The 17,150-nt window shown below is 41.9% G+C and overlaps 2 protein-coding genes across 2 annotated transcripts; both read right to left on the bottom strand.

Annotated features, from left to right (window-relative positions):
* Positions 1–9,228: 9,228 nt before the first annotated feature.
* On the bottom strand, positions 9,229–11,082 carry N7471_006994 (FAD-binding oxidoreductase; the record flags this gene model as incomplete). The annotated part of the gene is made up of 2 exons (XM_057279713.1): positions 9,229–10,552; positions 10,607–11,082. 2 exons carry the CDS (start codon positions 11,080–11,082, stop codon positions 9,229–9,231), a joined length of 1,800 nt encoding a protein of 599 aa, XP_057133973.1.
* Positions 11,083–14,344: 3,262 nt separating this feature from the next.
* Positions 14,345–17,148, bottom strand: N7471_006993 (glycosyltransferase; the record flags this gene model as incomplete). Its single annotated transcript, XM_057279712.1, has 5 exons — positions 14,345–15,185; positions 15,265–15,615; positions 15,672–16,035; positions 16,087–16,247; positions 16,298–17,148. The coding sequence occupies 5 exons, from the start codon at positions 17,146–17,148 to the stop codon at positions 14,345–14,347; spliced, it is 2,568 nt and encodes an 855-aa protein (XP_057133972.1).
* Between the last annotated feature and the right edge of the window lie 2 nt (positions 17,149–17,150).

Genomic DNA, 17,150 nt, shown 5'->3' with positions numbered 1-17,150 from the left:
TTGTACCCTTATGATACAGAATAACACACGGTGTTAGCGAACCTAAGACGAGTCATATCGTAAGGAACCACGGATCCTACGACATAGGCTACCGCACGATAGCAACTATCATAGAATCCCTAGGGATCCAACGAATGGGACACGTGACTAAGGCATATCGTAGGACTAGGCTTATCCTAGGATAGGACTAGTCGTAGGACAGCCGTAGGTCATACTTAGCTAAGTATAACCCCGGTACTTCATAGGAAGAGGTTGATCGTAGGATACGCCTAACTAAGCGTGACTCTAGGACCTACTCTATAGGAGTATACCTAGGAGTATACGGTGACTCTAGTATCTACCCCTAGGGGGTAGACTAGGGAGTAGGCACGAAGGATATATAAGGACACTCGTTTATATACTTAGTATAGTTCTTCGTCTTCAATCATATATTGTTACTTATATATACCTTTAGAACTTTAGTGACTCTTTAACTTGATTATAACTTAATAACACTTACGAGTAGACTAATACTCCGGTATAGATCTACTCGGCGCTCTACCTAGTATCGTTCCTCGATACCTTAATAGGACCCATCCTATAGTAAGGCCTATTAGGTAATAGTACGGTTAAGAGTATAGATCGTTAACGTTAGAAACCTAAGAAGTATAAGGTAAGTATAAACTAGAAACCTTCTAACCTAACTATAACTAGTTAGTAGTGCGTAATATATTAAAGACCGTCTCGAATCAAGCTTCGAGTCACTACACGATAATATATCTCACGTTAGTTCGGGTAAGAAGCCTATTAGGGAGTAGGCTACTCTACCTTAAGATAAACCTAACTCCGATATCGAGCGAGATAACACTATCGCTAAGTAGAAGAAGAAGATTAGCGAACTAGAGTATAATATCAAGAAGATAATAAGTCAACTATCCGACTTAGGCGAACGGAGCGGCACTAAGTTCGGCGAGGTAGACGAGTACCTCGAGCAGATTAAGTCTTAAGTCATCGCCTCTACACCTACTAGCGCTATCTAGGCACCGCGACTACCTAAGGCTAAGTGCTTCGAAGGAAACCGAACTAAGCTTCGAGGGTTCCTCACTTAAATAGATATACACCTCGATATAAATTAAACTAAGCTACCCACCGAAGCTAGTAAGGTAATCTTTATATTAACCTACTTATATAGCTAAGTATAGAGCTAGTTCGAACTATATATTCGAGATTACTACGAAAAGGAAACCAATAAGTAGTTAACCACCACTACTAAATTCTTCGGAGGATACTATAACTTCTATAAGCACCTTAAGCGAACATTCGGAGATATCGACGTAGTAAGAACGGCTAAGCGTAAGTTATAGAAAATCAGATAATAGACTAGCGTATTAGTATACGCCTCCGAGTTCTAGCAAATCATTTCGTATCTAGATCTACCTGATCGAGCGTATATCCTATACTTCGAGGTAGGACTTAAACTAGATATTAAGGACGAACTAGCTAGGATCGATAGGCTAGACACCCTAGATAAACTTATTAAGATCGCGGTTAAGATCGATAACCGTATTAACGAACGAAAGTACGAACGACGAGAAATAGATTAGTGGAAGCGCGGTAAAACGTATAGCTTTAACCGATTTAGTGGACGCCGCGATAGGGCACCACTATAAGATAGCGACCTATATAGCCCGAAGCTAATAGAGTTAGACGCCACTTAGGACGAGTAAAACGAGCGTTATAAGAAGAATCTCTACTTCACGTATAGGAAACTAGGACACCGTGTAAGAGAATATAAGTAGAAGAAACCGTATAAGAAACGGTAATATATACGAGCGATACGCGAAGAACTATATACGACTTAAGAATCTAGAAAGGACTACCTAAGAAAAGAAACCTTAGAAGATCTCTTAGTAAAATTAGAAGATATAAGCCTAGAAGAGATAATAGCGGGCAACCTATATATTAAAGGGTTAGCCGACGACTAATATATCGATTATCTAGAGATCGACTAGGATACTATAGAGAGTTAAGGGTGGACCTAGTATATCCCCTAGGAACTAAACTATTCCCTAGGATAGTCTAATAACTCTTAAGAATAATAAGTGATCCTAGAGACACCACTAGAAAGTCCTAGAAACTATCGTTAACTAAGTAACGATAAAGAAGCCGATAAGCTTATTAGTTATCTCTAGGATGAGATTTAGACTAGTAGATTAGACTAGTACCTTATTATAGCGATTGAGGAAGGCGACGACCTAATAGGATGCCCTTATAAAGATTCCACTTACGCGTGTAAAGGATATATACGACACCTAGGATATAGTAGAATGGCTAGTATTATATACTACGACGAGACATATATAACCTATAGGTTAGTAAAATTGGATTATAGTATCGAACCGAGACCACTATAGTGGATAAAGAAGCTATAATAGAAATAAGAGTACTAAGGGATTTAGTATAACGGAAGACAACTATACGATTATAAGAATCGTCTAACGGTATAGTTAGCCGCAACCTTATCGGGAACTTATATCAAACTATTTGTGATCCTACCTATAGGAAAGGCGTAGACCCTTATCGACTCGGGTGCCACTAATAACTTTATAAACCTAAGGTTCTAGGAAAACCGATAAGTATCAACTAAAAAGTTATTATAAGTGATACTAGTTTTAGGACTCGATAGAGAAGTCCTCTCTAGAGGAGTTAGCGAAGAAACTATCACCCTACCTATATCTATCTACGGACACCTAGAATTAATTAAGTTCAATATCTTAAAAACGGGAGACTATAATATCGTTTTAGGCATTCTATAGCTTAGGAAGTATAACCCGAGTATCGATTAGCAAACGGGACGTATCTTATTCGGTAGATACGAGTATACGAAATAATACGACGAGTACGAAACGCGTCGGAAGAAGTCTGCCCGACAAAATAATAGTAGTAATAACTAGCCCTATAAGAAAAGGGTTAGGGTATTAGTTATAGGCGTTACCCTAGACACGATAGAATAGTCACTAGATATATCCGACCACGAGTTGGCGGAATATATAATCGTCAAACACGAAAAGCTATATATAACTAGCGATAAACCTCGGATTCTAGACGAATACCGAGAGTTTAGGGATATCTTCACGGCACCGGCCGACGGAGTACTACTAGAACACGGAATCTTTAATCACGAGATTAACACGATAGAGGGTATAGAACCTACTTTCAAACCTATCTATCAACTATCTTAGAAAGAATCCGGAGCACTTAAGGATTATATCGACGAGAACCTATAGAAAGGTTATATCCGCGCCTCTAAGTCACTAGCGGGATATCCGATTATCTTCGTACTAAAGAAAGATAGGAGTCTTCGACTTTATATAGACTATCGATATTTAAATTCGATTACTATTAAAGATTGATACCCACTACCTTTGATTTATAAGATTTAGGATCGGATCTAGGGAGTAAAGTACTTTTCGAAGTATAATATTACCAATACGTACTATCGCATTCGAATTAAGCTAGGCCACGAATAGAAGACGGCATTTAGAACTAAGTACGGACACTACGAGTATATAGTTATACTATTCGGCCTCACTAACGCACTAGCCACTTTCTAACGCTTTATCTTTAGCGTATTAGAAGAGTATCTTAATATCTTCGTCGTCACGTATCTAGATAATATCTTAGTATTCTCTAAAACGCTCGAAGAATATATTAAATATAATAAGCTAGTACTATATAAATTGAGAACTACGAAGGTCACTCTTAAACTTAAGAAATGCGAGTTTTATATCTAGGAAATAGGATTCCTCGGATATCGTATTAGCCTAGACGGATTAGGTATAGAAGAGGATAAGGTCAGAAGTATTATAGAATAGCCTATACCTAGAAACGTTAAAGAAGTGTAACAATTTCTTAGACTTATAAACTACTATCGGAAAATCATCGATAGGTATGCTAGTATAGCAACCGGACTTTACTAATTCACTAAGAAAGGATAGATATTTATATAGGACGACGTAGTAGAAATATCGTTTTAAGAACTAAAGAAACTATTTAGTAAGCGAATAATTATAGCTACCTTTAACTACGATCTACCAATCGTGTTAGAAACGGACGCCTTAGACTACGCTCTCGGAGCTAGACTAACTTAGGAAGAAAACGGGATCTCCCGACTAGTCGCATTCTAGTCTAGGAAAATGATCCCTATAGAGCTTAATTACGATATATATGATAAGGAACTATTAGCTATAGTGTTAGTATTCTAAGTCTAGAGGGTATATCTAGAAGGAGTAAAATACACTATAATAGTACGAACCGATTATAAGAACCTCACGTTCTTTATAATAACGAAGGTTCTCATACGACGATAAGCGCGATAGGCTAAAACCCTTATATAATACGATTTTAGAATCATACACTATAAAGGAATAGAGAATAGCTAAGTAGACGCTTTAAGTAGACGACTAGACTACGAGCTTAGTACTAAGGTAGCGGAGCCCGCTATATTAAGATAAAACTAGGATAGAACCATCTTATATAATAAACAAGTACTAGCCGTAATAATCGAGGTTAAGGACGACGATCTATTATAACAGATTAAGGATGAATTAAAGGGAGATATAATCCAACATCTTATCGGAACGGGCGATAAACTCACCCTAGACGACAATAGATTATTCTATATACACGGATTGATATATATCCTATTAAAACTAAAAAACAAAGTGATTAAAAGATATCACGACGATATTATATATAGATATATAGGGGTAGAAAAGACTATCGAATAGATTTCGCGAAACTATTATTTTCTAAATATATATCGAAAGGTCCGACTCTATATTAGGGGATATAACACGTACTAAAGGAACAAGCTAGCACGACACGCACCTTATAGGGAATTATAGCTATCTAAGACACTATCCCACCCTTAGGAATAGATCACTATAGACTTTATCACAAAGTTACTAGTCTTAGAAGAACACGATATAATCATAGTTATAGTCGATAGGCTCACGAAATACGCCTATATGATTCCGACTATAGAAACTATTGACGCCGACTAGATAGCGAATATCGTGCTACGATATATAGTCGTAAACCACGGGATACTAAGCAAGATTATATTAGATAGAGATAAGTTATTTATATCGAAGATATAGTAATTATTTACGGATTAAATAGGTATTAAGCTTAGACTCTCTACTATATACTATCCACAAACTAACGGATAAATAGAAAGAGTGAACTAGACGTTGAAATAGTACCTACGGCACTATATAAACTACTAGTAAGACGACTAGGTAGGACTATTACTAATAGCATAACTAGCATATAATAATATAGTACACTCTATAACACGAGAATCACCATTCTTCGTAAACTATAGGTATAACCCTATAATATTTAGAGAACCAATTAGTAAAATAGCTATAGCGGAATTAGTAAGACTAAAGGCTAGCGGGCTAAAATAGTTATATCTATAACTATCTAGAGATATTGACTTCGTTAACCTACGTATAAAGAAGTACTACGACTAATAACACTAGGAGGGACCTAACCTAAAAGGGGGGAAAAGGTTTATCTTTTACGCTATAATATTAAAACTAAGCGACCTAGTAACAAATTGGACCACCTACGATTAGGACTATTCGAAATCGAAGAAAAATTGGGACTAGTCAATTATCGCTTAAGGCTACTAGAAAGTATATAAAAACTCTATCTAGTGTTTTATATCTCGTTACTTGAACCCGTACTAAATAACGCTAAACTCGCGATAAATATAGAAATCGAAGAAGAAACGGAAAACGAATATAAGGTTGAGGAAATTCTAGAAATAAAACGAATGAGCGGAAAGCCTCACTACTTAGTGAGATAGAAGGGGTACGATACCTCTAAGAATATATAGGAACCTATCGAGAACCTAAGGGGCTACCCCTAGCTAGTTTAATAGTTCCACCGGAAGAATCGTAAGCTAGGAAGGATAAGTCTATCCCCTCTAAAATAGAAGGGGATAGGGGACTAAATATCTAGGTTAGAGTAGGATTCTCTAATATAGCGGTAAGAATCTAAGTATCGTGCTCTTTAGCGAGACGACCTAGCTTAGTGAGGTCCTTAGAAGACGGAGGATCTTCGGTATCTAACTACTCTATAACTATAGAGTTATAATTTAATATCTAACTACCACAATCTTTAAGAAACTACTATTATTTCTAAAGGCGAAGTATTTTCGATATCGCCTAATTTATTTGCTAAGAATATTTAAGCTACTACTTTTAGGCTTACTCTAATTCTATCGCCACTTTCTAACGATCGCGCTTAAGCGATTCCCACTCACGATCATTATAGAAACGCTTTATATATTTACGACCGCGACGGGTACACTCCGTATAGTTCTAACTCTTCGAGTCTATAATATAGTTAATAAAGTTGCTAGAATAGTGTTCGTAAGGAGTATTAACGATCGAACCTACTACGAGGATAGTGTTATATTAACGTAATCTATTTCTCTTACGTACTTCGTTAGAAATAGGTATAGTGAGGAGACGATATTAAGAAAAAAGAGAAAAATAAAAACGACACCACTTACTAGAGGGGGGTCGATAACTTTAAAGGCTTCGAGGACGAAACCCTAGGAGAGGGGGAGGTGATATTATAGGCACTCCCGTCACTAATTAGTGGAGATCTATAAGCCACACCGATAGGCCACCGAGAGCTAACTAACTAATAAGTCACGTGATATACTATAGAAATATATAGTCTTTCCGTTATACCCTTATAATATAGAATAATATATAGTATTAGCGAACCTAAGATAAGTTATATCGTAAGGAACCACGGATCCTACGAGATAGGCTACCGCACATCCGTAACTATTATAGGATCCCTAGGGATCTAGCGAGTGGGATATATAACTAAGGTATATCGTAGGACTAGGCTTATCCTAGGATAGGACTAGTTATAGGACAGCCGTAGGATATACTTAGCTAAGTATAACCCTAGTATTTTATAGGAAGAGGTTAATCGTAGGATACGCCTAACTAAGCGTGACTCTAGGACCTACTCTATAGGAGTATTACCTAGGAGTATACGGTAACTCTAGCATCTACCCCTAGGGGGTAGACTAGGGAGTAGGCACGAAGGATATATAAGGACACTCATTCATATACTTAGTATAGTTCTTCGTCTTCAATCATACATAGTTACTTATATATACCTTTAGAACTTCAGTGACTCATTAAACTTGATTATAACTTGACAACACTCACGAGCAGACCAATACTCCGGTATAGATCTACTCGGCGCTCTACCTAGCATCGTTCCTCGATACCTCAATAGGACCCATCCTACAGTAAGGCCTATTAGGCAACAGTACGGTTGAGAGTACAGATCGTTGACGTTAGAAGCCTGAGAAGCATAAGGCAAGTATAACCTGGAAACCTTCTAACCTAACTGTGACCAGTTAGCAGTGCGTAACATCAGGCCTAGGTACGGAAACGGATGGGTGTATATGATCTGGGATATACCCATAGGGACCCTTTTTTTTTTTTTTTTTTTTGGGCCCGTTACGGTCCTTCCGTACCCTTCCCTAGGCCTCCATAGAAGAAGGCTTAAACCGACATGCTACCAGATGTGATTCAGAAAGGATCGCATGGTTTTGTATTAGACTAGGAGTATCCGGCTGCTATATACAGGCGGATACGGGGGGTCTATGTAGGCCAAAGTGGCACCATGAGGATCCATACGGATCCTTACGGGGGTCTATAATGACCAGAGACGCAGCTCATATGCCCGAAATGAGTCCTGCGGATCTCACTTTCAAAGGTTATTACGAAGCACTAATTCCTACCTAATGAGATCTTTAATTAGGATGAAACCGGCTATTAAATTGGCTAAGGAAAGCGTCAAAAGGTTATTACGCCTAGTATAGGGTGTAATAACCCTACCGGCGGTTATACAGAATCAATTACTAGTATTGAATGTATCGCCGCCGATAGTTAGGTTATACTACCCTAGTTCCTACCAAAGGGTAATCTCTATATAGAGGAGTGGTACGAGAATATCACTACCCCCGATTTTCGAATTAAGCCTACTCCGAATGGTTAGATTAACGATAAAACCGCTCTTTAATAGCTCTATTCCTTTTATAAAGCCTCGATTTCTCGGGTTAAAAAGGGTAGGCCACGGCTTTTAATAGATAACTATAGCTCTTATACAACTTTAGAATTCGTTACTTTTTGCGAGTAACATTTCATTATTCCTTTCTATTTTCTACCCTATACAACTTATCTTTATCAACCACTAGATAGTTAAGTATTCTAATGCTTAAAGCACTATTTCCGGAAAGAAAATAGTGAGGTTGTTATATAGGGTAGAAGCGTAAGTAAAAAGCGGGATTTCTTCCGGATTATCTAAAGGGTTCGAGAGCAAGCTTTCACCTAAAGAACTATTCGATCATCTTTTAAATCTAGGGGTATTTACCCTCTAGATCTAGAGGTTATTCTTAGTCCTTTACGTCAAAGGGATCTTGAAGCTAAAGGGTCCCCCCTTAGGATTTTCACGCCATCCCCCCCCAGATATCTCGAGCTCTATCACCAATTCGCCACCAGATATAATTGAGCGGGTGAATAAGCTTAATACTAAGCTTGTTCATGATTTCGAGCAGATGGAACACCAATCTCAAAGGATAAAAAGGCATTTGCAACGAAGCATGGATGTAAGTGCGCTCTTAGTAGAGCTTAATCTAGTGAAGGCTACTCTAAAGAAGTCCTAAGAGTATAAATCAACTACAACTACCCCAAGAAATGGGAAATCGATTCTTGGATCAAGGGGCTCAGTGCTCTCCCCTCTCTCTATAAATAGGAAGATGGTCAAAAGGCTAGATACCGATTCTAGGAAGTTACAGCGGTTACAGGCGAGGCATGCCAAGGATTTAGAAGCTGAGCAGTAGGCCCAAACGGCAAGGGATTTATTAGAAACTGAGCATGAAGCTTCAATAGCGGCAAGAGATAGTTTAGGTGGAAATTGGTTTATAGATAGTGGTGGTGGTTATTTGTAAATACTATTTTAATACAATTGTTATTGAAGAATTTGTAATCCTGTGAAAAATTGTAATCGGGTGAAGCCCACCAATACCGGGTAGGTGTTGGTGGGCTTGGCACGGTTACCACCTAGTATCAAGTACAACATAATAAGTCTTACACTTTCCCCGTGACTTTAAAATTCATCTGTGAAGTGGCATGCTGAAATTTAGGATATCTGACACAACAATCCGCTTTTCAGGTCATAGTTCCACATGTCACTACCAAGACCGCTCCAGATAAACAAACTTTCACTCGGGTCATACTTGCGCTTGATCTCAAGAAGCCTTTCGTAGTTCTCACCATAGAAATCCTGCTTCCATGTAATGCTAAAAGGGTTTCCCTCATTCATATAGGCACCGGAATTTGGAGCCCATTTCCTCCATACAGGCTCTTTGGCTGTTTCGTAATATTCAGCTCCGGATTTCAAAGACTCGCTTGGATCACCAGTGGCATTCATCGATGCCCCGTAAGTCATAACATGTGCGTAGGCTTGACGCCAGGCTGGAAGGACACTTCCACGCATTTCTTCCGGGACATTAGCGGGTCCAAGCCCGGCCTGGAGACCGAAGAGTAGCATCGATCCAGCGGAGCTTTGAGAAACGAGGATTTGTTGAAGGTATTGAATCAGGTCCTCTTTGGCAATATCGGAGAGTTCCTGTCGGCCCAAGAGGCGACTGGTGAGCAAGCTGACAGCCCCAGCCCTGGTGCTAGAGCCACTCTTAGTGTAGAAACTCTTAGTGGTTGGTACTGTCAAAGAGAAGTCCAAATAGATCCCTTGCGTGCTGTTGGCGATCCGGGCTACCAGATTGTTGATCGTAGCGTTCATTTCACGCGTAGTCATGTTAAACCCGGTCAAACTCACAGAAGCAGCGACACCCGGAGGAGATTGATCTAGCCCCATCAGTGCCACAGCCTGTTTACCCGTAAGTGCGGACACGCTGCCAGTGAGACCGGTATCCATGATATCGGGAATGAGAGAAGCAAGCTCGGCCATAGCATTCCAGGACGCAATTTCGCTGGCGTTAGAGTGGGAAGTTGCATGGAAAGAGAACCCCCCCGTGACCATGTTGTCGGGCACGGGGTAAGTTTTCAGAACGAACTCGGTCACCACGCCAAACTGCCCTGCTCCGCCGCCGCGAACCGCCCAGAAAAGATCTTGGTTCTGCGCAGCATTGGCAACAAGGCGCTTACCATCAGTGGTGATGACAGTGACTTGGTATACTTGGTCCGATGCAAGACCATAATGGCTTGACAGCCACCCGTGGCCACCGTTCTGAATCAAACCTCCCAAGCCAACTGTAGGGTCTTCGCCACCCACGATAGCTCTGTGCACGTTGTGTGCAGCAAGGTTGGCAGAGCCCCAGTTATTTCCACTGCCACAGACCAGAACGTCTGCGGTATCATTTCTGCCAGGAACATTCCAGTTTCGGTGGTGGACAGTGTGCTTGAAATTATGCGTCCAAATGGATAGTGCAAATGCTCCCGTTGACCTGATATGTGATTAGTGGGGTCAGGTCGTTATTAGCTGGGAGTAGGTGACATACCGGCCATTGAGATCATGCCCAGTCCCCTTAACAACCACACGAATGTTATTGCGAGAAGCCCATGTCAGTGCAGTAGCAATCTGCATCTCCGTTGAGGCATTCACGATATACTGCGGTAGCCCACCAATCTCGCACCCTCTATCCTTGGTGTATCCCGTCGCCCCCTGGGGTAAACAAGAGTTGTTGGCATAGATCGGGTAGTCGATACTCTCGGGCCAGGTGGAATGATACGAGGCATAGGTCCAATGGTTTTTCACATTAGTGCAATTATCCGTGGAACCAAATGGATTCCCAGGGTAGCATGATGAGGCTGCAGGGGTAGTTTTTATGAGGGTCCCCTGGATGGACTGGTTGAGTGCCCGCCATTCGTTTGCAGAAGGCCAGCTCGAATCATCGGGGGAGGATTTGCAACTGGCAGAAGCTGCAACTGCAAGGAATAGATTGGCAAAGATTGCGCGAACAGTAAATGAGAGCATAGCCGCTGGGATTGCTCGAACTTGTAACTCAATACTCGCAAAACATGGTTACAGGGGCTACTTATAGGACGATCCAGGACTTTGCTTTTCCGACGTGCACAATTCATTACGAATAAGTCCTCTACAGAAATAAAAGTGCCCCGTGTGGATAATCTCCAATCAAGGTGCCTGCGACTAGTGCGGGAATCCACTTGGGTGTGGGAGGGAGCACCGTTTCTGTGTACGTTTGCTTTTAGACTCCTTGCTACTTTAGGAGTAGACTTACGGTTTAATCCACAGTGGAGCTTGAAGATGTTGATAAGTGGCATGTACTCCCTAAGAGTCTAATGATAGCATGGCCTTTTTAAATTGATGTCATATAACGAACCGGTCCAAAGGATCCGAAGCCTTCAGTATCCCGTAGCCAAGAATTTGAATATTAAATGTAATCGGGGAAGTAGGAACTTCAAGAAACTGGATATAGTGGGTTCTGCTGATCTGCGCGTATTCGTTACCTTATCTCCTAATCGGGCAATTCACCTGTTAATCATAAAGCTCAGTTTCCACGTCATCCATTCCGTGAAGAAGAATGCAAACAAATGTGTTCCACGAGGGCGTCAATAGATCAAATTTCTAAGTGGGATGATTTACGGCAATCTTCAAGGTCTCAACTATAGGGCATTGTGTTCTCACATTTCCGTTCCGAGCTATTTATCTTATTCCCGAGCAGGTTTTTCATATAGTTGCCATTGAAACTTGAACATTTTAAATATCCAATAACAGTATATAGAACAGCATAAAGACTTTGTGCTATTCCATTATTTATTTGCACTTTATCTTTCCCCTGCGCGTAGGCGACCCAATACATAAACTTGAAGTAGTTCAAATATGCAAATCCCGTATATGTAATAGGGACATATCGGGCACCTCTCCGATCCAGAACGTTGTACACCTAGCTGCCCAGCCCGCCGAGAGGATAGCTGGCCCTATGGGTGACTGAAAAGCTGATGGGACAATATGGCGGTAAATTATGTCAGGATCATCAAAGAAAGAACGTGTATGTGGGAGAAAGCGCCCTTTTGACTAGGAGTAACGTTATAGCTCTTTATTCCTAAAGGCTGGATGGAATTCGATTTCACTACTAACGTACTATACTTCTGGGAGCGTTGGACTAGCTTCGTTGATAGGTCTGTTTTAATTAAATAGTCGCACCAGCCGGACTGCCGAATTGTAATTCGATTCCACTATATCTTGGCCTTTGGTACTATAGGCTACGATGAGGACGTTATATGTAGAAAGCGCTATAATAGCCTTTTTAAAGTTTTGATACTCCTAATCAACGCCGAACTTTAAACTGCGAATGCTCTATACTCCTTCATTTTTAAGCTCTACTATAATGGCTCGGCTAAAAGCTCTATTCCCGCCTATAATTACGAAGTGTTTCCCTCGAACGGAGTAGGTAGTACCCTATACCTAGTCAAATAGTTTGATAAATGAACTAATATAGCGATCTAGGTAAATATGATAGAGGGTGTGGTACTCTAGGCTAGCAAATATCTAGTTAGGATCTTTTAGGGCGGTTTTATATACTAGGGGATTCGAGTCCCGGCCGCTCGCGAGGATAATAACGGTTGTTCTAATTATTTGAATGCCAATTATTAACTAGAGTTAATTTTGTGTTATCCACTCAAGCCTAATAGGAGTCGCCTAAGTAGCAAAAACATATCCTAGTACGGTTCTAAAGATTTGAAGCCCTAACTTAAGCGGTAGCGCTTGATACGAATTTTGCCAGAGGTATTTGTTGTCGAAGTTCATATGCCGAGTAAAATAGAGATAATGGAAACGGTGAATACGTGCGAGACGCCGGAGAAGAGGATGAGACGATATATTAGTTCGATACAACAGATAATAGACCACATCGAAGAACAAGGAGCCTATGCAAAAGAGATAGAATAAAGATAATAGAGAAGGGAGAATAAGATCACGCAAGAAGGGTTGGAGAATTCTAACCACCAAGGCAGGGATTTCATCAATGGATGCCGCGTCGGCTGAATAGATCATCTCGATATTGAATTTTGGAAAAGCAACAAAAGAAAAGATTGAGGCGCATCAAGCAATTCAAGCAGTGACCCTCTTGCGCTTTCGAAAGATGCAAAGATCGATTGGTATTTCGAGAGTACCGCAAGGCCGATCTTCAATATAAGGCCTCCCATTTTCAGTTGATTCATGCTGGACCGTCAGTATAAGGCACCAATATAACAACCTTGGAAGGGTCTAGATTGATTCGTTAGTAAGACTGTTCTCCAATCCACCCAGCTAGACAACGCTATCCACACCCAAAGGTCATATATTGACCGAAATCGGCTTCGCGAGTGTTTGTCATAGTTTTTTCCGTATTTTTTCAGTCCTTTTCTTTTTTAATCTAGCCATATAGCATATACCTTGATCAATCATTGCAACTAATGTGCATTTCAAACGAAGGGGTAAAGGAGTGAAGAACTGTTGTTGCGACACAGCCCCACTGTAAAAGAAATGCGAAAATACGAGTACGTGAAACATCTATTTATACCTGTGGACACTGGTTTCAGAAGGCTGCTAGATTAGATCAGACCAATCAATGGTTATACCCTGAACAGGTACCAATTTATAATTTTATTTTTGTTATCCCATAAACCTGTATGAAAAGATAAAAGAAAGGCTATGATGGACATGCAAAGCTACGTACATCTCTACAAAGGAAGCAAGAAGCAATAAGGTGGTCAACAGAAGTGAATGCGGATGATGATCTACCTACTGCCATGGAGCTCTACATAGCTAGCTCCATGGGGACAGAGGAAGAGATTTGACCTTAAGTTGATACCTTGCTGCCTGGATGCCTAGTTTATCAGGCTACAGTGTTAACGTATAACTATTGATAGAAATCAGGGTGTACGACGATGTGTGGTATGGCTCAGTGATCTGAATGACTCTATCTAAAATGACACGAATCCGCTCTTTATCCAATCCGCGCGGACATCGCTGACTAAACAATATATGCGATTTGTATGGGACCGCTGTCATAACGGTCCGTAGATATTCAGGGTTTTGATACCAATATTTCGCAGTAGTATTCAACCTTGGTATTCGACAAAATACGTTATACATACGGCAGTTCCCAATTAGGCATTTGCTTTAGTGAAGATGCTACACTAGAGGCGTTGTTAACCGGTCATCAAAGTTTAAATGCTTTTCTAGTAAAGTTGATTCAAAAGTTGGGCAACTATGCGCGAAATCAGCTGGAATTTTAGTGCCTTCTGTGCGTTTTTCTTCTAGATACCAAGAGCCCATCATATAAAGAGCACAACTCCGCTACGTCCACGTACCCACATCTTCCATTCACAGCACACTCTGCCTCAGCCCATCTTGCATCCATAATCCGCCTAGCAATTTCTTTCCGTGACCTAGCCCGAATGGAGCGATATATGCCTTGGTTAGGATAAGCAAGGAGGCCGACAGTGGCCGCGCCCGTTTTGACCGTTAAGCTGGTCAATCCTTTCATCAATCCCTTGGCTACTCCGACAGAACCCTCTTTTTTCTTGCCAGCGTATGTGTACACAAAGATATCCGTGAAGCCTTCGTACAAGCCGTGACTGAAGGTCGACCACCCCACCACAGCACCGCTCTTCCAGCCTCGTACGGGTCCATGGACTCTAGTTTGAGCGCCGTACCATCGGGGAATGGCCAGCATTCCTTCTGTGGCTGCAAGGGGTAGGTCTACAAACATGCCACGTGAGGACCGACCCAGAAACTTTCCAAGGCTGATCGCTGAAGCTAATGCCATTTGCCTGGCATAGTTGGGATCATTCGAAACATAATTTGATGGCGCGTCAGCAGCATCACGGCTCATTGATGCTTCAGTTTCTGTCGTTGAAAGCGACCCGGTGGTGAGAGGTATAGAAGTAGAGACAGGAACGTCAGGGCAAGTATTGCGGTTTGATCGGAGACGTTGACATTCCTTGTAAGGATCGATGAAGATACCAGCTGTGGCATCGGCCATGCTGGTCAAAGTTGACAGCGACGCGGAAGAAACAGCTGTAAGTGGATCCCAGCGTTGGGACTCTATAGTGAATGGCTTGCTTAGGTATCTGTTTGTGCGCCCGAGTAGGTTAGTTATGTTCATGAGCCCCAAGGATGATTAGTCGCTAGCTCTTTAGCCTTACTCACCTTTTGAGATGCTTTTCTTGGAACCGCCTTTGACGTTTCAAAACCAGTGCAGCAGTATTCGACAGCTTGAGAATCCGTTTTCCCTTCTTCAGTTTCCAAACCGCAGCTTCTCCGGGGATCAAATCACATTGCATTCGTGTTTGTGGCAAATGTGTATGGAACGAATCGACTGCTGCACGGACACCAGATTCTTGATTAATTTGCTCCGCAATGTATTGAGCCACAGCAGTAGCATGTGGGGTAAGCGAATAGGAAATAGCGTCTGCCAATTTCTGTGCCGTAAGGCTCTTATAAGGGATCGGTTCCAGTCCAGCCCCCGCGGTGGCAACCATGTTACCCCAAAACGGTTGACTAAAAGGCATGATTGATCAGTATTAGATGGGATTATGAGAGGTCATCTTACTTACTCTCCGAAGAATGGAATGATTGTGGTGGGTTTCCCGTTGCGTAGACCACATGCCGTGGTACCGGCACCACCGTGATGTACGACAGCGGCGACATGTTTGAACAGCCACTCGTGTGGAACATCCCGAACATAATAGACACTAGAAGTATCTTGGCCATGCAGCTCACTCCAGCCACCCGCGATGATGGCGCGAATCCCTATCATTTGGATGGCATTTAAAAGGATTGACATGGTTTCCTTCACGTCCTCGAGAACGATGCTGCCAAACCCGATGTAGACAGGCGGTTGACCTGCGCGCAAAAACTCATCTAGCTCTGCTGGTGGATCATAAGCTACTGGTTCACGGAAGAAGAAGCCAGCGACATCTGCAATGTCAGTTTGGATATGTTTACCTATTGCATGCAAAGCTAACGTACCTATATGTGGTCCCCAGTCCTCCGGTTTTGAAGTCAACGCTGGCGACCAACAATATGTAAAAGGGACTTTTAGCGTTTCATACAGATTTGGGCCCTCTGTGGTTGGGATGGGATCGAGCTCTAGGGTATTCTTCCGCCATGTGTTTATCAAATCGCCCAAACTGGAATGTGTTAGCAAAATCCCAAGATAATTTGCGAAAGAAGTAGCTACCCGTTCCATGTAATCCATTCGACAAAATGGTAGGATATATAATTTCCCAACGAGGGGTCGTTCCCAGAATAGTCCAAGTTGGCAAGGGGATGGTGAAAAGCCCTGGTAGGAGTCCAAGGCATTGTAAACATGAGGTGGACAGGGACCCCAAGTGCTTGTGCACAGTGTATATGAGCAAAGCTTGGCGGATTAGCAATAATAGCATCTGCAACAAATGGTGTTTTATCGTGTGGATCTCGATCTATACAAGATCGCCAGCAACCTTCAAGAATCTCGGCAATTGAAGCTCGCTTCTGTTGCACATCGCCCGCCAATACGCTCTTCATGCTCGGAATTAACCCCGGATTGCGCACCATGTACGACATTAATTCGACAGGGTCTCCGCCAATGGGGTAAAAACCAAGTCCAGTTGATTTGACGAATGATTCAAATTTAGCGTGTGTTGCCAACCGCACACGGTGTCCATATCTTTGCAACTCCTCGCCCAAGGCAACGAAAGGCTGTACGTCACCATGACTGCCTACCACTTGGATGACAATATTTAGGCGAAGGTTGAAAGGAGACACTGGTGCAGGGACGGTCGACTCTGCCGTTTGGGACACCTCCACTTCGGTGGATTGGGTGTTCATCAGCCATTCAAGATTTCGGCTGAATCGCAATTCAACTCTCATGTCCACACGGCCATCTTCGGTCAAAGAAAGGTCAGGTAAGGGTGCAGTGGGGCATGGTAGTTCAGACGAAGGCGCAATGCCCTGTCGCATTGGCCTATCATCTAAACTCCAAAGTGCCTCGTATGGTGGCGGAGGATCTTCATTATCAGGGAAAGTGGAGATTTGTCTCGAATTGGTCATGT

This window comes from Penicillium samsonianum (assembly GCF_028829775.1).
Source record: "Penicillium samsonianum strain IBT 33392 chromosome Unknown utg000004l_segment0_segment0, whole genome shotgun sequence".
NCBI lineage: Eukaryota > Fungi > Ascomycota > Eurotiomycetes > Eurotiales > Aspergillaceae > Penicillium > Penicillium samsonianum.
Note: the sequence above shows the minus strand (reverse complement) of the source record. Positions and strands in the feature narration are given on the sequence as shown.